The sequence below is a fragment of the Pocillopora damicornis genome, chromosome 8 (genome assembly GCF_964200805.1).
Source record: "Pocillopora damicornis chromosome 8, jaPocDami1.2, whole genome shotgun sequence".
Lineage (NCBI taxonomy): Eukaryota > Metazoa > Cnidaria > Anthozoa > Scleractinia > Pocilloporidae > Pocillopora > Pocillopora damicornis.
Window position 1 is genome coordinate 15,936,385 of NC_142677.1, and position 15,305 is coordinate 15,951,689.

Consider the following 15,305-nt stretch of genomic DNA (forward strand, 5'->3'; position numbering starts at 1 on the left):
AGTACATAAGCATTGCATCAAAGCATTTTGCAGGTCACAATAGAACAATCATGGCAACGGTAACAACTAAAAAGCATTTCAGCAACTATAAATTACAGAGCATGAGACTCAGAGACATTTCTTAAAAGCTAAGCCATATTAGTTTATTAAAAGTACATAATGTACAGTAAATTGGTGATAAGGCCTTAGCTAGAGCTTAAAAAATTTAAAATCATTAATAATTAATTATACAAGATTTAATTTTTAGCCGATAAACTTGTCCAGAAACAACCTTATCTGGTTTCTAGTTATTAAAGCTTAATTGTTGTGTCTAAGTGTGGAATAACATCACTACAATGTGGATTTAAATCAGCCAACCAAACTTTAATATACACTACTAAATCCTAAAGCTACAACTGACAAAAATGCATGCAACTTGTCTATTTAAAGTTCTGCTCTGGGACATGTGTAACCTTATGTAACCTTTGCACTTAATCAAGTTCCCTATTGCCCTATTATATTATCCTAGGTCATTAACATTATAACATCAATCTCTTGCAAACAAAGGAATTTACATTTCCAATAAAGGAAGGAAACACTAAGAATTGGTAACAATTAAAACATTTTAAAACAGTAAATGTGTTTTTCCAGTGAAGATATCTACTAGTATGCTCTTGGCATCCTGAAGAAAGTAAAAGGCAAACATTAATTGAGCTAAGAGGAAGTACAACCCAGTATTCAAACATGGTGTTATAAAGAAAGATGACCATTAAGAAATAGACAGGAGTTTTTTTTCTTTTCAGCAAGACATATTTTTTTTATATTTTGGTAACCCCTGCAACTGATTAGTTCAAAATCTTAGTCTGTCACAGATATACAGTTACTCTCTTTTTTCTTTTGATTTAGCTGCTCAATCAAACATGTTTTAAGGCTCTGGTTTTAGTCTAAGGATAACTTTCAAACTTTTATGTCACTATTTGATGACAATTGATGCTGGCCTTTTACAAAGGCTTTGATCTTACTTATTCATGGAACAATAAAATAATTGTCAGAGGAGGAGATCAGGGATATATAAAACGGAGTATGTTGAGGATAAGAGGTAAATATTAATCCAAACAAATCATATTTATACAAACAAGTTTTTGTGGAGGCTATTTTTGTTACTTTATTGGTGCATGTTTAACAAATGTACCAAGGAAATTTATAATTATGATTATTATGAATTTGACATTGTGATAATCACATACCTTTCTTGGTGCAGAAGGATTAACACCAATACAAAAGTAACAAACACCAATACTGGTATCTCTTCATTGTATATAGTGCCCTGCACATTTTCTTCCTGGTGGAAAACAAAATCAATTCTTCAATGTAATGAAACCAAAGATAAGAAAAACTACAATCTTACATGTTAACATTTCTTGGCAAACTGGAACAAATTTCAATGTCGTCATCTGCAAATAGAACAGTGTTAGAAATGCAGCAACACAAGTTGGTAAAAAACCATCTTGTGTCATTCAGACCAATTATATGTAAGGTAATAAGAAAGATGTTCATTTTTGCGTGGCTTACACAAAGTGTGTAGGCACATTATGGCACGATCGGGTTTAGTTATTTATTTCTACACGAGAGTTCAGCGCCTGTCACGTGGTCTAGTATCGTAGTATTGTACGGCGCACTAATCTGAGTCAGCCATCTTGATTGTAAGCGTGGTCTCGAGTAATTTTTTTCAGGTGATCGTATCACGAGTTAGTTCCCCTCACACAAGCCAACACATTCAGACCCGGCTTGTGTTATAAGTGCAGCTTGTGCAAGAGCTTCTACGTTCTTAAAAGACAATATTTAACTGCTTGAATCTTCGGTACGGGTTGTACCACACTGAAAGGAATTGTTGCACTATCACAAGCCAACAACTATCGGCTTGATCTATCGGTGTGGGTTGCACCACTGAGTGTCTGAAAGTGTTTGATTAGTTGTATTGCAGTTGCTTTCTCCCTGTACTGTTGAGAATTCACGGAGGCATATCTCAAAACAAAGTAAGTATGGGAATCTCGATTGAACAATACCGGTCAAGTATTCGCTCTCGTGTCAATTTCGTGAAAACCAAGAATATCTTATCACGTTTTAATGATCATTGTTGGAGTTTAATGTTTGTGATGTTCTATTTAAATGTATTTGACTTGCCAGTATTGAAACAAGTTGTTGGACAACACAAGATGTGGAATGATGTGATGTTTTGGTTTTCACAAATGATTTTCTACAATGCCTATATTCCATTGCTTATAAGGCAGGCAAATGATTTAGAGGAAAATCCAGGCCCTACAATATTTGATGTCATCGATCCAACAAGAACAATATGTGCTGGCTACAGTCAAGGAAATGAAGCTCTCTTTGGTGAAAATGCTGTAAGCAATGTGTAGCAATGTCACTTACTGCTATTATTTATCATGACATAGAAGATATCAATTTGTGGACTTCTTCCCTTTTGAATAATATTCCTACCATTGGAAATAATTTGCATACTTCTTTAAGATGTTCTGTCCAGACAAATGATTATTTGCTTTTAACTGATGTTCCATGCATTGTTTCAATGTACAATAATGTATACACATTAGAATATAGTGAGTCATTAACAGGGAATTTGTTCATGACATCAAATAATGGGCCATACATGTCTCTTCAAAATTCTCTGACACAAGGGTTTTCAAATTGTCAACTTAACTACAAGTGTTGTTTGTTAACAATTGGAATAAATACTGTTGCAGTGATTAAGAATTCAAAACAAAGCTTTAAAATTTTTGATGCTCATTTCAGGGATTTGCATGGGATGCCCTACTCATTTGGGAAATGTTCTTTGCTTACCATTGAAGGAATTGAAAACCTTGTATCATATTTGAATATTTCCTGCTTAAAAATAGGGTTTTTTCCTTTTGAAATTAAAGGTGTCTTTGTCAGAGATAATGAACCTGATTTGCAAAATGTTCACAAGAGTCCAAAAATTGAACATTTGCCTTTCAGAAATGAAAGAAACTAAACACAGCATATGAAAAGGAAGCAAAAGTCTTTAACTGAAATGCCAGAAAAAAAGAAAAACAAGTGATTGCTAAACATGAATATGAGAAATGAAGAAGGGTAAATGAGAGTGAGGAATCTAGGGAAAAGAGGCTGGCCCAGCAGCATCTGACCAGGGAAAAGAAATGTGCAAATGAATCTTCTGAATCAAGAAAAAAGGGGGTTGGCAAACCCAATCTCAGTATCAAAGACAAAAAATTGCAAATGAATCAGCAGAATGTAGAGAGGAGAGACTGTTAAACCAACAGCAATTTCAGAATGAAACTAGACGCATAATTGTGTTCACCCAGGCTTTCTGTTTGAAATAAACTTTGTTTTTTGTGCTTGTATTTGCCTAAGTTCTTATACAACTATTGGTTTATCCTGTAACTATTTTTGTGTGGTTTACATGAAGTGTAAACCACACTATGTAATGATCCAAGATACTTATTCCTCCCTGGATTTATCACGGTGAACAGAACGCTTGTCACATGGTTTATTATTGTCGAAGATAGGTTCCAGTCTATGCTTGGCTAAGTTAACTAAGCTTTAAAGCGTCAGAAAGCAACCATTTTGCAATGGTGGCTGTAACACACTGTCAAAGATCGTTTTTTTATCTAGTTTTTCATTCATCTTTGTTGCTGAGATCTCACACGCCAGCTTTCGTTCAGCTGGCTTGTCTTCTAAGTGGGGATTACAGCATGGAATTGTGCTCTCACAGGCCAACATTTCATGGTCTGGACCTTTAGTACAGGTTGTGCCACATTAAAACTTAGAGTCATTATTGACTCTCTTTGCGGTCACATTTCACATAAGTCATTTACTAGAACATTTTTTATGCTGAATTTCTGTTTATACCGCATGCTCAGTGAGAAAATTACTAAACCAGTCTTTTTAGTATATGCAAAGATAAAATTTTGGTTAAACTGCAAGATACCTCACCACCCATGGCATTACATGTCATTGAATATGAATAGAATAAACCATTTTTAGCCAGTAGTGAAAATAGGACTTTTTTGTTGCCATTAGAAAATTAAACACTGCTGTTGTCTGAAAATTCAATTTGATGGCCTCTTTAAATGAAATTATACTTTCATGTTTACATAGCTAAACCAATAAAAGTCACAAACATCTAATGCCTAACCTGAAACTGCGGTTTGCCATTAACAAGGTGCTAAATGTCTATTGTGATTGTTTCCAAACTTTGGGGAGTAATCCATTGAAACTCAGTAACAAAGTGGTTTTACTTTTATTAAAATATGGATAGAAGCCTAGTGCTTTAATGTTAACAGAAATGTGATTAGTGTTATGTTTTCCAAGTTATGGCCAGAATTATTCAGACCTTAATGTCTCATGACTTCCTTCAAGCTTGGCAGTCTTCTAGATTCTCTTCATACTTCATAAAATTACACTTTTTTGATTGGCTGAAAATAGCTAGGTACCTTTTTCATTTATCATTAGTGAAAAAGTAATAACTCGTGTACAAAATAATATAAACTAGGCTCAGCAACAATAGATCACATTAGAAACCAATCAGATTTACACAAAGTAGGTTCTGACTGATACATGCAGTAGCTGACAAAAATAAACAAAAGCTTGGATACTTTTATGTATATTGATAAACACTAAAAAATTGCATTCCTGAGTAAGAATTCAGCTGAAGGACAAATTTTGATGGCACACACTTCATTTAGTCAAAACTGTCAAATTTATCTGCCATCAGTTTGTTGATTTCCTGTAAATGTGTATCTTTCGTGTATACGTTATGAATAATTTATAACATGATTTCTCATATGATAAGCACCTGTAAATTTTTCAAATATTTTAAACTGCTCACACGCTATAAGCTCAACATTTGTTGTTTGTGAAAAATTTACTTCTGCTTATTTAGAATACCAAGTACACTTTAATTAACTTAGCTTAGACTTTGTTGAGTTGTTATGAAGACATTTCAATGGAACTGACATTTGTTATGTTTATAGTTAAAAGTAAGAGCTACTTGATGTGGATTAGATAACCATCAGGTATCCTCGGAGACCCAGGGTTCTAATCACATCTGTATACCCCTTAAAAGCACAGTCTTAACAGATCAGTCCCAAACTGTCACGGTCATTCTGAATTTTGATTGGTACCAGAGGTTCAATCTTGTTCTGGCAAATGAGAAAGAAGCAGGTCTCGCAAGTCCTCTTGTGTGCTCTTACACAAACTGATACATGAAATTCAGTTGCTTACCACGTTTGTTTTGGACCTTTTTGTAGTCTGGTAGATTAGCACTTTGCATGATGATGTGAAGTCAACCATTTGCATGATGATGTCAAGTTCACCCATTCATTTCTGCACATAACTTGAATTTGGTAGACTCACTGGCATGAAATTACAATTTCAATAATAAGAAAACTTGAAAGCTTCTGGTAATTTAAATCATGATACCATCATGAACTTGCCTGTACATTGAACTCTGCTGTGTTTAAGTTATGTCTCTGATTACTGTTCCTGAAATTTATTATGGTGACACTCTATCTCTATTGAACTTTCTGTTAAATAAACCTCCAGGTCAAAATGTAAATCTTATTGGGTTAAAAATTATTAGCATTGTCAATGTAATGTTACTTCAGAGTACTTAACTCAACATATGATTCATTAAAGTATTGCTTGTGCTCTGATCTTGTAATGCACCTATCTTTTTTCCCTAGACTCTTCCATTTGCAACCTCGTATCTACCTACCTGACCTAAATTTTTCTGTGTTCTTTACTGAAAATACAGTCCCACAAAACCTAAATACAATAATTATAGTAAACGTTTTGCACTCAATCAACTGAAAGTTGAACTTTATGCCCTAATGGACAAAAGAAACCTACACTCAGCATTGTGTTACTTTACATATATGTATTGTCAAAAATTAGTCATACATTCAAACCAAATCAAGCTCCCAATGGCTTCTAGTGTAGATTACATCATTTCCAAATGTCCCTGCCCTTCTCCAAAGTTTTGTCCTTGTGTACTGGTACACAAAATGTCAAAAATATTCATATGAAATTCTTCCCTAGAGTTCATTTCACATCACTTGCCTCGGAAAAGATAATCAACCTACAAACTTCAGAAGTCAATTCCACTTCGTTATGTAAACATAATCATGACTGAATCTATCAGACCATTATGGGAGATTATGCTGATGTTTTTCCAGTTCCTTAAATCCTCAGGTTACATGTGCAGCCTTTGTTGTCAAAATGAGACCTCTATAACAAAGTTTGGCCAATAACTCTCATCTTCAGAATGAACATTTCAGGACTTTTGTATGCTAGTTATCTTGTGTTATTGATAAACAGGATCAATATTGAAAAATATCCAATGGTAATCAGATATTAGTTCTTCTGATAGAAACCCAATGAGACACCAGACACTAAAAAGCAGCTCAATTTCGTAAGCCACACATGTACGCATCGCGGGCCTATTTTTTTTTACGAGCACGAGAAAAACAAAAGATCAGAATCTCCATCATTAAACAAACCCCAGACCTTCCAATTTAGTCACAGAGAACACAAAGGTAAAGTGGTCTTAACTAGGTTGTAAAGTGCCAATCATCCTGCATATTGCCAGGATCAACATTGTCCAAAAGATTGTATGAGTAAATAAAAGAGGAAGATGGTTAATTTGAGCTCAGTCATTGAATGAGGATGATATTTGTTTTGTCAACACCACGGGATAAAGGAGCTAAACTCTTGACTAGTGCATTTCACACTATGATGCTCTGCCACTGATCTACAGAAAACTCAGCTAGGCAATAAGTAGGTTTTCAAGTGACAAGCACCTTGGCTGTCGTTAGTATCACCAAACTGTGTAGTGTGAGCCAATAAGTCTATTTAACTAGACATGTTCAGATGATTCATATTGGCTGTCATATTTGTTCTTTCATCCCACTATAAGAAAGCGATTATGCCCTGTTGGTGGATTTTTTCTAATTTTTCCAAAATGAAAACTAAATGTTGTTTTAGCACAACTCTTTTAAAGAGAAAATGCCTGCCTCAGAAATTGTTATTCTCCCTGAAATAATAAATGATATAGCCCTTAAGAATTAAACAAGTACTTCTTCCAAAAATAGAAGGAGGAGAAGGGATATTTTTTTGTATGCTTAATCAATGACAGCCTGAAGAATCTTCCAAATCGTATGTGATGTTTTCAATAGTCTACACTTGAAGACATTTTACTCAATTTAATCACAAGCATAGCACCCTATGAGCGCATTACATGCAAGACAAACCACAGAAATGCATTATTGCACTGTATAATGGGTTTTTCAACATATCTTAGTCTGAAAATCTCAATTGAATTAACATGTAAAATGTCTGTTTTCTCAATCACTCTCAACAGTTGGCAGATGTAGCCAACAATCTAGAGTGATTTTGAAGAAGGGTGTTGGTTATTCTGTCTTAATCCATCACCCTGATACATTTCCTTTCATCTCTTAAGTTTGTCATACATGTCAATAAAGAATTCTAATTCGATGGAGATCGGACATGCAATGTAACACATCCGCCTTTCAAGTGCAGAATAATGAATGTAACTCGAACGTAACCGCAATAGCTTCTTATGAAATAGAAACTTATTATTTCTACCCAGTCAGCCTGTTACAACTACTATCCATCATATTTCTACAATATTAATATGTTCACAAAATTGTACCTCGTCATCAGTATTCTCCTCTGGCGTTTTCTTCGGACGATCCATCCCAGCTTAGGGCTATTTAAAACAAAAGCAAAAGCTTTAATACTATAATTATGAAAGAACTAAGAAATTCATATCCTATATTTATTTCATAATGGAAAATTCCGAAACCAATTATTAGAGTTTGTGACTGTTCCAGATTATCGTTGGCGCGCCATGGTCTTTCAGGGTGATTCCCCTAGTATCACACTGCGCATCTTGTATACACCGAATGCAAATATGGCGGACCTCTCGGGCGGCCCGGGGCTAGTTGCGTGGAAGCGAGGCTAGTGAGGCCAGCCAGTGAGGCCGGCTTTTCCCTGTGTTTTGATCGTCACGAATGGCTGCTTCACGTGCGCTCACAGAAGACGATATTCCTGGAGCTTCTCTTCTAGGTAGATCGCCTGCCACGCTAAAAAATGAAGAACTTCGTTTCTGGCTGAAATGTAGGGGCGATACATTGAAAGGACTGAAAACAAAAGCACAATTAGTGAAAAGGTAGGATGCTCGTACTTCGACCGATTCGCGGAGATTTCGCGCCTCGCTTGCCTTGATTGCAATTGCGGTAACCAAAGTTTAAAAACGATCTTATCTTCCCTTCTGTTTAGGGTTGAGGAATATATCAAAGAAGGTCGTGATCAAAATATAGTAGATCCGGATCCTGACTCCGTATATACAAAGCGCAAGGAACGCTTGGATAAAAACAAAGATGACAACTCCGGAATTGCCGCAACTCAGCATCCTTTGAGTTTCCCATCAGATGGCTGGTCTGCAGACATACGGCGGATGCCCTTTTTTACTCGCGCCGAAATGAATGACCACATTTCAAAGTCTGGAAAAAGAATTGATCCGACAAGTAAAGCCCATTCAGTGCCAACGAGTATTCGGAAAGCGACAACTTTTCTGAATGACGAATATTTGAAGGGTATCTCCGCAGCAAGCGATGACAACTACTTTTATTTCCGGGCTCACTGCTATCACAGTTTTCGGAAGAATGATGCCCCACACAACTTGAAAGTCGCATTGTGCATTTTAAGTGGGGAAGTGAAACATGCTACATGTTCCTGCGTTGCTGGGAAGGTTGGTTTTTGTAACCATATATTAGCACTCTTGATGAAGATTTGCAAATTCTCATTATATGAATGTAAAACTGTCCATGAACTTGAAAACGAAGAAGACATGCAGCCAAAGCAAGCATGTACTTCCTCTTTACAGAGGTGGCATAGGAAGGGAAGAGGAGACTCTATAAATCCACAACCAGCAATGGAGGTGCTTGTAGCAAAGACCTACCTGGAGCAGCCCAGATCATCAGCTCGAGAACCTGGTGTCAGATGTACACTATATGAGGCAAGGAATAATATACGGGGGCAAAAGGCAGATGAAGAGAAACTATTGGCAACCTTGAAAGAATTGAACCCAAATATGGCCCTGGCACAGATTATGACCCCAAAGGCTGATTCTATTCCCTTAGTAGAAACCAAATTTGGCAGAAGTCCACAAGGCTCGTATGCTAGCTATCAACTTGTAGTGACCGAAGATAATTTCAAAGTGTTTTGTGACATCACGTCTATCCCAAGGGCAAACCCTGCCAACCATGGTGAGCATATTGTGACATATCCAAGATTTCCCCTATCAAGTCAGTCTAATGAACAGTTTGAGATACCTGCTGATCTTTCAGAAGCAGAAAAATCACTGTTAAAGGATCTGCAAGTTGATGAAGATAAACTGAATGGCATTGAAATTAAAACACGCAACCAATCAGAGTGCCCTGAATGGAAGTTGGAAAGGAAATTCCGATTTACTGCCTCCAATTTTGGTCTTATACCGGACAGAAAAAGAAACCATGAATCTTTAGTACAAAATCTTATAAATCCAAAGCCTTTTTCATCAAGATATACTAATCATGGACTTAAATATGAGCCAATTGCCTTAGAACAATACCAAACATATATGTCCTCTATGAACAAGTCAGTGAAGGTTTTTAAGTCAGGACTTGTAATAAGTATGGATGCCCCATACTTGGGTGCATCACCAGATGGCAAGGTTATTGATCCTGGATGCTCTGATCAATTTGGTCTTTCTGAGGTCAAGTGCCCAGAAACCAAGTACTTAGTCACCCCACTGGATGCATGCTCTGATAGCAGCTTTTTCATGGAAGAAGTCGATGGAAAGCCTAAACTTAAACGCACCCATAAATACTATGTCCAAGTGCAAGGGCTGATGGGTGTGACCGGGGCAAAGTGGTGCGATTTCATCGTCTACACCAGTAAGGGAATGAGCATCAAGCGAATTCCATTTGACGTGCAATTTTGGAACAATTTAAAGGACACATTGAAACTGCATTATTTTAAACACTTCCTAGCTATAGCAGCTAGAGAACCAAGAGCATAAGGCAAAGTCACTGTTATTATAATATGCATGTTTACTACATAGTGAGCCCCTATTTGGGACATTTAAACATCAAAACAATCAACTACTGTTATACAATCATTAGATTCATGAGGCTCTGGATTCTGGGGGGGGGGGGTACTCCATGTATCATTGGGTTGAGAGGTGTGGCTCAGACACTCGAAATCTGACCATGTTTAAGAAGAGAAACTTTCCCACCCTGCAGACTTTCAGACAGAATGCTGATTTTGGTTCCCTGCTTAAGAAATTTAACCCAAAACAATCCCTAAAAGCCATACACAGGCTGGCTGCATGTCCACCATAAGCCCTAATGGAGCAACCCCCCCATTCCCACCTTAGGTTTATATTTATGTGTTTCATGTAACATCATGGGTCTATAGTGTTTTGTTATTGTTCAGACATTGTGCAAATGCTAAACTTTTAGGTTAGCAGGACATTTGAGTGTTATAGCTAGCCCTGCCGTCAAGTCAATTTTACTGTTGTGGTTCATATTTATTTTTGGTTTTGCATTTTTCAAACCAGTTTGATTTATGATTTTGTATGTTTCTAAATATCATGTTTTAAACACAAAAAGTGACAAAAACAAAACTGGTTTGAAAAATATTTTAACTAAAGATAAATGAAAACAACAACATTGGCTTAGTAAAACAATAAACATAAGCAGATCATGTGATATTAGATATGAGTGGATCCTGAGCATTGCACAGGAAAGCACAAACAGTCCACATTTGGTTAACGACACTAAATAAACTCAGAGGAACAACTCCATTCCAAATTCGGAAGTTCTTTATCTTGTTGATGGCCCTTTTGACGTGTATCCGAAGACTTGCAATCTGCTGTGTCCTAACAACATCTTCGGCAGACATTTGAGCATCACTGCCTAAAAAGGGTGGGATATTCAGATCCACACCAAGGGGCAGGATGTCTTGTATCTGAAATCCCTTGTCTGCCATAACCGAGTCACCATCTTCAAAGGATTGGGACAAAAATCCACTCCGTAAAACAATTTCGCGGTCAGAGATGCTGCCAGTATAAAGTTGACTGCAAAATGTAATAGCTCCACTTGGTGCAATACCGACAAGTCCTTTCAATGTCACATGGTTTTTGTACGAGCTGAAAAGTTCAGAGTTCAAAAGCAAACTGCTTGGCATTTCACAAAAGACCTCTGTGCAGTCAATAATGACTCGCGCTGAGAGAAATTTTTCTTTGAAATCTGCAGGCATAGTTGCCTGAACAACTGACTTAAGAGGCCAGATGCAAACCTGGCCAAATTTCAGATACATGAAATTAATCCATGGCACAAAAAGCCTGCTTATGGTGGACTGGGCAACACCATACAAGTGAGCTAAATGGCACTCTGAAAAGCCTCTTCTCAGGCGGCATAAGACAATAAAAAATTCTTCAACTGGTTTGAGTTTTCGTGGGCGTCCTTTCTTTGCAGGTGAAATGTTTTCTTCATCATCAGAGTCCACATCATAAAAATCCTCTGGCACATCTTTTAAGGTGCTTCTTGGACGAATGTTTTCTTCATTTTCACCCGGGTTCAAAAAGTTAAATAAGGCGAGGAAAGTAGCATAATTTGGAAGGCCAGCATAAAAGTTGATGTCAGCGTCTGATGTAAAGCGTTCCAGAGAAAATAGTCGGGCCGAGATAGCCTCGTTCTGTTTCTCTACCTCGTCCAATTTCATTTTTAGCTCAGTGTTTTCCTGTCGAAGTTTTAACACCTCCTCTTCCAGTTCCTCGATCTTTTTTGGCGCATTTAACTCCGAACAAGTATCGTTTGGCTCAGTATTTCGGTTAGAGGCAGTTGCCGTCGACTCGGAAAGTGATTCCGCCGTGATATCTGTTTCGCTCACTACATGTAACTCGGTGTGATCAGAGGAAGCAGACGTTGTTGCAAATAATTTCTTCTGAGGCAGAGGATGTCTTTCTGGAGGAGCTTTTCTTTTCCTTGGAGATGGAACTGACCACGAAAATCTGGTTGGAACGCCACCGGGAACCACATAAGCCCGTGCATTGAATGATTTTCTTAAATCTTCTCGCCTAAAATGAAGGGAACAAACTTTTGTTCCATCGACGATCTTAAAATCCTTTCCTTCTTCACGGCGAATTGCGTGAATCCACTGTTTTCTCCTCGTAGGAGTGCGTGGGAATTCAAAGAAAGAAACTTTCTCTCCTGTGGGCGTCTTCTTTCCTTTCTGATTGCATTCAGGGACACAACAACTCGTAACCATATCGAAAAGCGTAGACCAGAACGACTACAAAACACTTACTCGATGGACTCGAAGGACGCGTTGTCAAAACAAACTCGAGGCCTCACTAGCCTCGCTTTCGCGCAACTAGACCCAGTCCTCCCAAGTGGTCCGCCATATTTGCATAATATATGCCCGTGATTCGATCGTGACGCAAAGCGTCGTGCGCATTCCCGCAACATGCGAATTTTTTGGTTTAGATGTCACAGTCAATGCTTTTTTTTTCAACGAGCAACATTTTTTAATTTCATACTTCTGATGCACCAATTGACCCCTTTGAAGAAAAAAATTAAAAGCAAATTGATCGGAAGGGAAAAAGGTCATAACTCAGAGCGTGAACAAAGGCTGGCAAAGGCGTTACTCAAAACAGATTACAACCTTCCATATGCAAGGTGTTTAGTAAACCGATAGAAGAACTAGCGTTATTCATATAACAGTAAATGCATAAGTGGAGCTTGTTGGGGAAGATAAGCTCGTCATATCTCTTTGCGAGTTTGGTGATCCATTTTTTAATTGTATTTTCTAGGAGATGATCGATGGAGAAAATAAAAGAAAAGTTTCAAGAAAAGTTTCAAAAATGGCTCGACAACTTTTGTCTCCGAGGTAACTGCTCAAGCGTACGAGCTGGTTTAAAATACTTCACGCGCTACCACCTAAGCATTTTGTTATGGATTATTTTGGGGCGCGGGGTTTCCATTTACATCACTTTGAGCGGCTGGCTAGTAAAAAAAATAAAAAAATAAAGAAAAAGCGACTTTACGCTATCATCTCATTTCTGGATTTCCACGAGTTACCTAGACTTTGCTCAATTCTCAGTTGTACGAGTTCCACATGGAAATTCGCAGTTCCATGCAACTACGGAAACGAAGAGTTTTGATGCTTGCACATTTTCGATCATTGATGTTTTTCAAAGTAAATCGCACTGAAGGTAGAACCTTGTAAAAATAAATGAATTAACTTTACCTGAAGTAAAGGGAAAATGTCGTCGATTTGTGCGTCAGATTCGGCAGACGATCTCTCCTCACTTTTCAGTGTTGTGAGACTGGCGGATTTTTGCTCCCTCCCACGCGTAAGTTACAACCTTCGGGGAATGTAGTGACGACTCTGTGGCATATAGTGACATCCTCCATGAGCGTGCCTGGAAACTAGTCTGTGACGCCACTCGTTACACTTCAACCCATTTCTTACTGCTTTTTGATGTGTCGTTCTTCTTTTACATTTGATGTTGTTGTGGTTGAAAGACAGAAACTTGTCTGCCATCCTCAGGCTTAACTTTTCATTATTTTGTTTTTTGGTTTTCGACCAATCCTCGTTTCAAATCCTTTGCAATCTAACATTGGCAACGAAGGCCATGATTTTAACTGAAGCGTGACTTTCTCTCACTTGAACTCCCTGTTGATAAATTTAAAAAAGGAATGAATTCAATATGTGATCATTGACACAGAGTACATTGAGATTAGAGAACTGTGATCGCAAAAAACATTTCACTACAACATAATTAGAACATTTTCATTCCCCACACGATTTTATGCCTCTGAGAGAAAAAAGTGTGAATCATTGCACAGAAAAATAAAACCAGAGGCAACTACTTGTGATGGGCTCCTGATAAAACTTGATATATTTGCATTAACTAACTCTAAAGCAAACAATTAACGATGTCTTCTTGTTCTTAACATCACTATACTCGATAGATGTTTCAGTTCTAATGGTAACGTATCCTGATCCGAGGATGATCCGCGGTTGAATTCTTTTTCTTCTTCCTCAACAAGTAAGAGTAGCCGCCATGATTCGACTATTCGATACTTACTCTCAGAAATCGGCAGGGCCATAAGGCTGTGGATGTTGAAACCCTTTCATCATCAGGATTATTAAGTTTGGAAAATTGAGTCGATGAATAAGGCGATGGCTACTTTCAAATTTCCAAAGCCGCTGTCTTTAAAACGTAACACATGCCGACATGACGAGCAGTGGACGCAGGCGGGAGAAAACGTGTCAGGAAAACGCCAATGATGTGGCCATGTTGTCGTTTTACATATGCCTTACTCCCTTTTCCCTCCTTTCTATGGTTATCTTAAAAGCCCTTTCACTGTATAAGAGAAGCCTCTAATGATATTTAAACTCACCTGAAGAGATGAAAAGAAACGCATCAAATAAATAACAGAATTCCAAAAGCCATGTTGGGTGTGATGCTAACTATTGTCTAAAAATAGTAACGATATGATGCAGTGACGTGGAGTTCCACGATCACGTGATCGACATGATGTGTTGATACATCCATTCACACATACACGAGTACGTAAAATAATACCTGCTGTTCACGGCTTTTGACCGGTTGAAAATTGACTGGTTGAATATTCCGGTAGTTAGATAACGGCGTAATATGTGACTAACACAGTACGATTTTACGCCAGTAACTAACGGCGTAATTTCTTCCAGTCGGTTGTCTTATATGGAAGATTTTACGCCAGTAACTAACGGCGTCATTTCTTCCAGTCGGTGATATATATAATGTAAATTTTACGCCAGTACTATAATTTCATTATATATTAATTTATTATAATTAATCTACCGACTGGGTTAGTGGCGTAAAATCTTATAGTATATAGACTGTGTCAGTCGCATATTACGCCGTTATATACGTTCCCGAATATTCAGCTCTGCTGTCACGCTTGACTGATTTTTGGCTTCTACGAGGAGAGGAAACTTATAGCCCCTTCGCATGTTTACGCCAAATAACTATTCTTATTAGTCTCAAGGCCTCTCTTAATTTTCATAAATTTTTCTCTTTCTCTTAGTTAATTGCAAGAGCTGAAGCTCGCACATTAAATTTTTTCCGTCGGGGTAAATTTGATTCGCACGTAGAGAACATTTTCCTTTCTACATCTTCAAGGCCATGTCTATTTCTTCTTTTT

The 15,305-nt window shown here is 37.6% G+C and overlaps 3 protein-coding genes and 1 long non-coding RNA gene across 4 annotated transcripts; 2 read left to right on the forward strand and 2 right to left on the reverse strand.

The window, feature by feature from the left end:
• Window positions 1-117: 117 nt before the first annotated feature.
• LOC113676247 (uncharacterized) lies at window positions 118-14,625 on the reverse strand. The gene is made up of 5 exons (XR_016189229.1): window positions 14,517-14,625; window positions 13,357-13,785; window positions 7,712-7,768; window positions 1,227-1,321; window positions 118-661 (listed from the first exon to the last, which is right to left on the reverse strand). It is a non-coding gene; the product is annotated as an uncharacterized LOC113676247 (long non-coding RNA).
• On the forward strand, window positions 2,022-3,376 carry LOC149041623 (uncharacterized). Its single transcript, XM_089214773.1, has 2 exons — window positions 2,022-2,384; window positions 2,998-3,376. The coding sequence occupies exons 1-2, from the start codon at window positions 2,022-2,024 to the stop codon at window positions 3,001-3,003; spliced, it is 369 nt and encodes a 122-aa protein (XP_089070899.1). The 3' UTR covers window positions 3,004-3,376.
• Window positions 7,959-10,916, forward strand: LOC149041624 (uncharacterized). Its single transcript, XM_089214771.1, has 2 exons — window positions 7,959-8,230; window positions 8,341-10,916. The coding sequence occupies exons 1-2, from the start codon at window positions 8,073-8,075 to the stop codon at window positions 10,121-10,123; spliced, it is 1,941 nt and encodes a 646-aa protein (XP_089070897.1). The 5' UTR covers window positions 7,959-8,072; the 3' UTR covers window positions 10,124-10,916.
• On the reverse strand, window positions 10,135-12,375 carry LOC149041625 (uncharacterized). Its single transcript, XM_089214772.1, has one exon. The coding sequence runs from the start codon at window positions 12,373-12,375 to the stop codon at window positions 10,807-10,809; it is 1,569 nt and encodes a 522-aa protein (XP_089070898.1). The 3' UTR covers window positions 10,135-10,806.
• Window positions 14,626-15,305: the final 680 nt, after the last annotated feature.

Bases quoted from the DNA above. Each gene is read 5' to 3' on its own strand.
- LOC149041625 (XM_089214772.1), bottom strand. From the start codon at position 12,375: ATGGTTACGAGTTGTTGTGTCCCTGAATGCAATCAGAAAGGAAAGAAG.
- LOC149041624 (XM_089214771.1), top strand. From the start codon at position 8,073: ATGGCTGCTTCACGTGCGCTCACAGAAGACGATATTCCTGGAGCTTCT. The intron at 8,231-8,340 runs GTAGGATGCTCG...CCTTCTGTTTAG, and splicing joins AAAGCACAATTAGTGAAAAG to GGTTGAGGAATATATCAAAG.
- LOC149041623 (XM_089214773.1), top strand. From the start codon at position 2,022: ATGGGAATCTCGATTGAACAATACCGGTCAAGTATTCGCTCTCGTGTC.